The sequence below is a fragment of the Carassius gibelio genome, chromosome A15, assembly GCF_023724105.1.
Source record: "Carassius gibelio isolate Cgi1373 ecotype wild population from Czech Republic chromosome A15, carGib1.2-hapl.c, whole genome shotgun sequence".
Classification (NCBI taxonomy): domain Eukaryota; kingdom Metazoa; phylum Chordata; class Actinopteri; order Cypriniformes; family Cyprinidae; genus Carassius; species Carassius gibelio.
The window spans coordinates 22,863,864-22,873,520 of NC_068385.1; the positions used below are offsets into that span (position 1 = coordinate 22,863,864).

Sequence of the window (9,657 nt, forward strand, 5' to 3'; positions counted from 1 at the left end):
GCCCAGACTACGCCTTATGTTGTACTAGGAACTTTGGGAAATACTGGACTGGTGTATTGGGTGAGACCTGAACAAGGGGGTAAAAAGAGAGAAAGTAGCATCAAATGTTTACTAAATAGTCTGAAGTGTGTGATGCTTGCAGTAATAAGAACATAAATACATAAACAACATCACCAAAACTGTTTGATTTGAGTAAAACCAGTGTCACTTTAAAGGTATTCAAGACAACCTGTCAAAACAACCCTCTACATTGCAAGTAAATCACTCGCATATGCGACTAAATTTTACTCTGGGTGACTAAATTGTGCCTATTGTTAGCCATTCTAGATTTTACTCGCCAGTGTGTGTGTTCAAGGCCATTATAAGATTAGCACATTTTTCACTCGCTGAACACTGACTGAGCGCTTCAGAGTTCTCTCTCCATCAAGCGATCTGTACTTTTCAATTCATCCCAATGGACGCACAGCGCACCTGTATTTGCCGAACTGTAAACTCTTTGTGAAGGAGCATGACTCGTCATTGCTTTGCTGATAGCGTTGTTTCTCAAACATTCAAAGAAAGAGAGTCTCACCACACTGAATCGACACACTACATGTAAACTATTATTTGTTGTCTTCTCCTGTCAAAATAATGTAGATCATTTAGAGTTATTCAGCTATTTGGAACAAGCAATATGTCGGTTTCTCTGATAGACGGCGGAGCTAATGCGCAAATGGCAATTTCATTGGCTGGCGCTCATCTATTACCATCCCTGTTTCGATTTCAGCAAATAATTTCGACCAAACGCAGACAACGTGATTAATATTCATGAACCCAGCATGTGTAAATGTGTAAGAAGAAATACTGACTAAATTTTGGCTCAGAAGAAGAAGCTTATATAGCATATCAGTAAGGTGGCTTTTTTAAGCCAACTTAATAAAAGGCCAATTAAGTGTACTCTAGGAGAGTACACTATCTTGACTTTTTTTTTTTTTTCAAGATTATTCAAGGTTCTTATTACATTCTTAAGTGCATTGTTATAATGGTAAATGAAATGGTTAATTTGCTTTAAATAAGTACACTTATTTCAATGTGTTGACTAACATACTAAAACACATGTAAAGTACTTGATCATAATTTTAACCAGTGTATTGTTGTTTTAATAGAGAGAGAGAGAGCAAGAGAGAGATATTTTGTCATGATGAAGTATATATATATATATATATATATATATATATATATTATCTCTCTCTTGCTCTCTCTCTCTCTCTTTGTAAATCTGAATAAATATAAATACGGTGCAATCATATTGTCATCATTTAGTCGCGGTCGTACAATTTTGATTAAAATTGATTTTTTAATGGCCAAAAAATAATATAACAAAAAATACTATATGTAGTTAGCTACTGTAAGAATTACATATTTTCTTTATTTGAGTTCTGTTACTCAGCGGAAACACTGTGTGGAAGCACAACATGAACCCACTGTTCTGAAACAGGCCTAAAAGTGAATCCATTAAAAATTACATTTTACAGTTACTGTACACACAGCTTCAACAAAATTTTAGCAAGTGTTTCTCATACCACAAACTGCACATGATCTTTCTCCACTGGGTATTGCTCAAGTATCACTGACCCAGACCCTCACAGGCCAGTCTGTGGTTTATTTCTCAGGTCACAGCATCCTAAAATAGAGCTTTCTGTACTTCCACTCCCAAAGCAAGCCCATAATTTTCTCCCACCCTACAGATTTTTCGAAACATAGGGTTAAAACTATCTCTGGCTAACTGATGTAGGTCATAATTTCTGTGTCTTGTTTTGTTAACAGATTTTAATGTTTTAATTGGAATTGGAACAAATAAAAAGTCATAAATGAGAAAATTATTATCACGGATTCCTTCTCCAGTCCACTTTACCAGAAATATCAACAAGGGTGGGTTTGAAAAAACATTAAAAAAATTCTTGACCCTATTGTCCTCATTGTAAAGTTTACAATTTTTACAGTCGCTTTGTTTTCGAGGGACAGGAAAGAGTTAACAATCATGGGCGGCAAAATAATGAGTCAGGAAATGGAAGGGGAAGTGGATTGGGGGAAAACACATCTTCTTTCTGTCCTTGTGTGCAGTGGTATTTAGAAGGTGTGTGATATTAAGTGAGAGGGTGCTTTTTGTGGCTGGAGAGAGCAAGGTGAGTGTGGTCATCATGTTTGTATAAATGTAGTTAAATTGTGGAAAGTGACCATCAGAGGTGGGTAGAGTACCCAAAAACTTTACTCAAGTAAAAGTAAAAGTAATTCTAGAAATATTTACTCAAGTAAAAGTAAAAGTACTAGTCTTGAATAGTTACTTGAGTAAGAGTAAAAGAGTATCGGATAAAAAATCTACTCAAGTAGTTAGTTACTAGTTACTTTGGGTCATATATACGGAGCCTTTTTATATATAGATATATAGACAAAAAATGTATGTAATGTATGTGTGTGTGTATAAATGTATATATTTCATCAGCCTTTAATCCAATTTATGTAATTTATTATAAAACCCTGTCTGTTTATTTAAGTAACAAATATAGGTGTCATGCCATAACATATTTTTAATACGACTGACTTTATTTTAAATGTGAATTTAACATTGAAAGTTAATGTGATATAAATATTGCTACTAATCTTTCATTGTTCAGAAAGAGAGCAAATAACATTTACATTTTTAAACATAATTTTCACTGACAGTCTAGATTTCATTCACTCTCAGAAACTACCATTAAAATCACTGAAACTGTTAACACTGTGAAATCAATATCTTAATTATAGATTCGTACACACATCTGCACTTTGTTGTTTCTGACGAGAGAATTCGGCAGAAAGAGGTATTCAGTAAGTGAGCGAGTGAAGGAAGCACCGGCATTTCAGCGATGACTCATCGGAACACCTCTGATTGGCCATTGAATTCAAAAGCTCAACAGAACCGTGTGTGATTGGTTAATGCGCAGCGCTGTAAGAACGCGTCTGTCTCCGGCTCAGCGCCAGCAAGCGATCACAGATCTGAATTTAGCAGCTGATGATATGACTTGCTGAACGTACTCGCACTGGTGTGATTGTATTAAAATTAATAAAATCTTAATCGGCTATTCTTTGTCTTTTGGAAGCTGCATTCAACCTGTTATAAGCCACACACGTACAACAAACTAATGTCACAGTGGTATCGTGTACTGTAATCGAATGTAGCCCAAGTTATTACCTGTTAAACAGTAGACAGCACACGCGTTCATCTAATAAGGATCTCCATCGCAAGCAAAGAATAGCCTTTGCAGATTAGCTTTCAATTCAGTGCAGTTCCATAGCCCCGTTTTCAACGCTGCTAATATTCTTAAACGTTACAACTCTGAGTGAACCGCTTCAGAGCTCAGCGCGTGCAGCATGGAACTGAACGACTCAATCAAACTGATTCATGAACCAATTCACTCGTTTGCCAATTGGTTTGATCAAGCCTTTGAACAGAGTTGACTCAAAAGAATGAATCATTCGCGAATGGGCATCGCTCATTGTCCAGAGAAAAGTAGACGGCGCGTTTGGAATAAACTGAAGCATTTATTGCATTAAGATAAAGTAACGAGAGGGGCGTCGCCCACAGTAACGAAGTAAAAGTACAGATTTTTCCCAAAAAATGTACTCAAGTAAGAGTATAAAGTACCCATCTTTAAATATACTCCGAAAAGTATTCGTTACCCCGAAAAATTACTCAAGTAAATGTAACGAAGTAAATGTAACTCGTTACTACCCACCTCTGGTGACCATATTTGGGAGATTTGGGAAGAATGATGAAGGAGAGACATGTTTCTCTTTGCAAAGTCTTCCAGAGCCACATAAAGACAAAAAGGCAAGTGTAAGATAAATTATTGCCAAGAACAAGTGCTTACTCTTGTATCTGAGGCTTTGAAGCATGATATAGGTCAGGATAATGTTCAGCACAAATTCAGCCATGTCCAATGCTTTTATAAAAATGTTCTTCACACAATGAAACACTGATATGTATCCTATTCTAGAGAGATAGAATCCTCCTGGCAGAAAATGTGATGCTGGTCAGCTGTGTTGCTGATATACTCAGAATACATCCATCTTTGTTCTTCATCACAAAAATGTCCAGAATATACAGTACAACTAGTTTGCTGCATACTACTGACGGCAACTTTATAGCCCTCATTCACAAATTGATATGTCCTAATTGTGAGAAAATAAATAAATTAATTAAATAAATAAAAAAAAGTGACATGTGCCTAAGTATGGTAACCCATACATCACAGTTAATTGTATTTTCAGAGACCTCACACAGTATACATACTGCAGAAATAGAATGGTAATGTGCTCTATAAAGTATAGTTGGCAGACACGTGCTATCAATTTAAATCTGGATTAAAGACCCACCTCTTTAACCTGACCAACACATAACACACTAACACAATATCTAATATTCAAATCCTTTAAAGGATTCTTTAGGCTGCATTTATTAGGAAGACCAGAATCAGGAACACTTCCCATAACACACAATGTACTTGCTACATTGTTAGAAGAATGGCATCTACACTAATAATAGTCTGTTTCTCTCTTAACACGAGGTCACTGTAGCCACCAGATCCAGTCTGTATCCAGATCAGATGGTCACTGCAATCACCCAGATCCAGTACGTATCCAGACCAGATGGTGGATCAGCACCTAGAGAGGACCTCTACAATCCTGAATGTCAGCAGAGACCAGGACAACTAGATCAGCCCCAGAGACAAATTGTCAGTTAAGACCTTGTCTCCTAGATGGCCACCAGGACAAGACCACAGGAAACGAATGATTTTTCTGCACAATCTGACTTTACTGCAGCCTGAATTTGAACTGCTGGTTTTGTCTGACCAGAGGAGAACTGACCACTCCCACACCAACCCCCCCGACTGAGCCTGGTTTCTCCCAAGGTTTTTTCTCCAATTCTGTCACCGATGAAGTTTGGGTTCCTTGCTGCTGTCGCCTCTGGCTTGCTTAGTTGTGGACACTTAATTTCCACAGATTTCGTTGACTTGATTGCACAGATACTATTTAAACTGAAATGAGCTGGATGATGACATTATTGAATGATGAACAGCCTTTTACTTTATTGACACACTATTTTCCTATTTAATGCTGTTCAGTTGCTTTGTCACGATCTCTATTGTTAAAAGCGCTATATAAATAAAGGTGAATTAACTTGACTCTAGTCAACTTCTCCACTACCCCACTTTTTGAGGTTCTGATGTCACCATTTCTTTGTTTTGAAAGGTCTTTTATTATCCAGTTGTTCTTAAGAAAACATATCTAGTAATAACAAGCACATACGGAATTTTGATCCCATTATTGTATCATACTTGTCTTATGTAATGGGCCCAAAAAAGTTGTCCATGTGTAAACTGAGCAGTAGTGTGTTTACTTCCCCCCCGCAAGCTCCTCACTTGTGTTTGGTGGTCTGAGCTTAACTACAGGCCCTGTGAGATTCTGTGTTAATAAAGTATGCTTTGGTCCATCAGAAAACATCCAACAGCAACACTGTTGAGTGAAACAAACAGTCAGAGACCCTGCTTTTCTGTTTGCAGGAGGATGCGCAAGTCAAGTCGTCAGTGGCTCAGCTGGCTGGAAAACTCAAAGGTCATGCACTGCCAATGCCAGGACTGGAGGTAGTTGAACATCTGAAGTTTTTCTGTTAGTCTCTTATTGGTTGTTCCTAATCCAAATTATGTTTATTTTTCTTCATTTTTCTGAATTACTGTAAATGTTACTGAAATAGTGTGAGGAAAAGAAACACGGAGGAAGGGTTCATGAAGCAACATGTCCCAATGTCGTCAAGACTGAGGATCAATTACATGGTCTACAAACAGCCTTGTCAGTGGAGAATGTACATTCTCTATTTTCAGTTCCACTAGTGATCATGTATTATAACCTGTATGGTACTGAATTGCAGGTGAAATCTATGAGAACCCCATGTTCTCTGGTGATAAACAACCAAAAAGATGAAGAACATGAAGAGGTGAGCATGAAATTGTCAGCACATAAGTTACTATGAATTATAAATATCAATAATCGATTCATGTTCAAACATCTTTTTATATATTGATGTCATTTGTATAGTCATTTGAAATATGTGTTTTATTTTCTTCTGGTGCAGATGGTGTCCATTTGTCCTCATCCTCCTAAATTGAAGATAAAGAGTTCACCCCTCATTGAAAAACTACAGGTGACATTTTCTTGATTATCCAGTTAACACAAGATCTTAGTTTCAGCCAGCTGTTTGCTCAAGCATTTAAATGTATGTATTTGCTCAAGCATTTAAATGTATGTATTTAACATACATTTGCATGTGAATGATTCTGACCTTGCAGGTTTGTGAGGTTGCTTATCACTTTAACATATCATTTCCGAAGTGAACTTTCATTCAGGAAACAGGAAATGTGTTGTGTGGTGATGAAACTATTAGCTGAAATATGTAGTTTATAAATACATGTAACATGCAGGGAGTTTCCAGTACATTTTAAATGCACATGCTTCCTGCAGCAATAATATAAATATTCTTCTCCGGGTTGGGTGTGTTTTTTTTCTTCTTCTTGTAAATGCCAATTTATTGTCTATTTTAACACCAAAATATTAATCATATAATTTTGCAAGTCTCCTGTCACAAAAATGTGCTATTGTAAAGACATATCAAAAACAAGACCACACAGAATGGCCTAAAATGTTCAGAATGGCAAGCTACAAGAACAGTCTTAATATTTATGCAGTATATAAATATTCATACAGCAGTATGTAGATGAAAATTATTCTATTTTGACCAATGAACAATAAAACAATATCCACCAATGTATATATTATCATCTTATTTAGTCTCTATTTTATCAAACTGACAAAATGTGAAAACTAGACAAATTTTTACTTAAAACCAGTAGGAGGACCAGTAAAATATATTCCTTTTATAACAAAGCCAAGGTTTTTTAATGCAACTCTACTGCCACCTACAGTTTATATTGCACTCCTGCAAGGTCAATTCCTGCAACTGAACCCCACACATCTAGTTGTCTAGTTAGTTTGAACTGTCATTGGTCCATGGGATACGTCTGCTCATAAAAGGGACAGGTCCGCATTTGCTCCTCCAATTGGTTAAGACAAGGGCTCTAATGAGATAACAGCTTAGCCACAGATGCTGAGTACTGAGCTGTGCTAGACTCAACTTAGCGATCAGGCAGTCATGGGATAAAAGGGTTACCGTTTCTCTCTTTTCTTTTTCTCTCCTGTACAGGTAGGAGATATTTATTTCGGAACATCATCTTTCATTTTACAGTCCAAGAGGAGCGTTTTTAGCTGTTTTAAGTAGCTGTTCCTTGAGTTGTGTGTGTGTATTTTTGTGTGTCATCCAATGTTATCTGCTCACTAGATTTAGATCATTTGTTGCCTTTTTTGTTTGTTGAGATTAGGCTAATTTATCTTAGACAGAACTGGTGGAATACAAACTAGGCATAATCTGTGTCCAGCAGCCTATGGCAGAGGTAAACCATGGGTAAAACACAGGTAGTCATGTTAAAGATGATTTTAAAAATCTGGATACAGTACTACTGTGAATGGTGAGGAACTTTTCTTTTAATTTACATTTAAAAACAATACTTTAAAAAAAACTTATTAATGTATTTTTATTCATTAAAAATATTTTAACACTTAAGTATATTGCATTTTCTATTTTTATTAAAATATTAACTTGCTATTAATATGTGACCCTGGACCCTGGTCTTAAGTCGCTGGGGTATATTTTTAGCAATAGCCAACAAAAAAAAACATTGTACATTATATTTTTTATTAGTAATATGCATTGCTAATTCATTTGGACAACTTCAAAGGCAATGTTCTCAGTATTTAGATTTTCAAATAGTTGTAACTTGGACAAATATTGTCTGATCCTAATAACCATACATCAATGGAAAGCTTGTTTATTTAGATTTCAGATCATGTATAAATCTCTCTCTCTCTCTCTCTCTCTCTCTCTCTCTCTCTCTCTCTCTCTCTCTCTCTCTATATATATATATATATATATATATATATATATATATTTATCACTTAAGACTGGTTTTGTGGTCCAGGCTCACATATAGTATTGACATACATATAATAGTACATAAAACCAATAAAAAAAAAAATTGTTTGTAAATTGTTGGCCTTCTGGAAAGTATATTCATTTACTGTAAATGTACTCAATACTTGGTAGGGTGTCCTTTTGCTTTAATTGCTTCCCCAATTTGGAGGGATCAGTTTGTGGCACTGCTGAGGTGGCATAGAAGCACAGGTTTCTTTGACAGTGGCCTTCAGCTCATCTACATTTATTGGTTTCTTGTTTCTGACTTTCCTTGTGACAATACCCCATAGATGGACCCTCTCTGCCGTTCAGGTCTGGTGAGTTTGCTAGCCAGTCAAGCACACCATCACCATGGTCATTTAACCAACTTTTGGTGCTTTTGGCAGTGTGGGCAGGTGCCAAATCCTGCTGGAAAATGAAATCAGCATCTTCATAAAGCTGGTCAGCAGAAGGAAGCATGAAGTGCTCCAAAATTTCTTAGTAATAGGGTGCAGAGACAAAAAACACAACAGACCAACACCAGAAGATGACATTACACCCCAAATCAAGCTATGAGCTTCTCCTCCCTTCCTCCAGACTCTAGGAACTTGATTTCCAAATGAAATAAAACAAAATCTTATTCTCATCTGAAAAGAGCACTTTGGACCACTGGGCAACAGTCCAGTTCTTCTTCTCCTTAGCCCAGGTAAGAAGCCTCTGATGTTGTCTGTGGTTCAGTAAATTCCTTGACACATCTGTATGTGGTGGCTCTTAATGACTTAAACCCAGCCACAGTCCATTTCTTGTGAAGTTCAGTCAAGTTCTTGATTCGATTTTGCTTGAAAATCCTCATTAGGCTGTGGTTCTCTCGGTTGTGAATCTTTTTCTTCCACACTTTTTCCTTCCACTCAACTTTCTTTTAACATACTTGGGTACAGCACTCTGTGAACAGCCAGCTTCTTTGGCAATGAATATTTGTGGTTTACCCTCCTTGTGAAGGGTGTCAATGATTGTCTTCTGGACAACTGTCAGATCAGCAGTCTTCCCCATGATTGTGACCATTTTGAAGGTTCAGGAAACCTTTGCAGGTGTCCTGAGTTGATTAACTGATTTGGCATGTCACCATATTCTAATCTGTTGAGATTGAATTGGTGGGTTTTTGTTAAATGTAAGACACAATCATCACAGTTAATAGAACCAACGACTTAAACTACTTCAGTCTGGTGCATTGAATTTATTTAATACGCAAGTTTCACAATTTGAGTTGAATTACTGAAATAAATGAACTTTTCCATGACATTCTAATTTATTGAGATGCACCTGTATGTTTTGAACAACACAATGCCCTGTTTGTCACTAAATACATATTTAATCATTAAAAGTAAATACATAAAATTACTATTAAACTCTCTCAATGTTATATACATATCATCATCAGTAAGTTGCATTAGGTTAATGTGTGCATTATATCATCTGCTCTGTTCTCTAGATATCAGCGTTTACAAACAATTTCATTTGAAATCTAGTTTAATTTCTATTCAAAAGGACCTTATACAGGAGCCTTAAAACATTCTTTC

At 36.4% G+C, this 9,657-nt stretch overlaps 1 protein-coding gene across 3 annotated transcripts in view; it reads left to right on the forward strand.

The window, feature by feature from the left end:
• Positions 1-9,657, forward strand: part of LOC128029440 (capZ-interacting protein) — a 69,034-nt gene that overhangs the window by 39,654 nt on the left and 19,723 nt on the right. For 2 of the 3 annotated variants that reach the window (XM_052617226.1, XM_052617227.1), the window contains 3 exons: positions 5,583-5,663; positions 5,948-6,013; positions 6,152-6,220. In XM_052617226.1, coding sequence (XP_052473186.1) covers positions 5,583-5,663; positions 5,948-6,013; positions 6,152-6,220 — 216 coding nt within the window. Of the gene's footprint in view, positions 1-1,879; positions 2,166-5,582; positions 5,664-5,947; positions 6,014-6,151; positions 6,221-9,657 lie in introns of those variants that run through there. The other variant, XM_052617228.1, reaches the window with a different exon arrangement.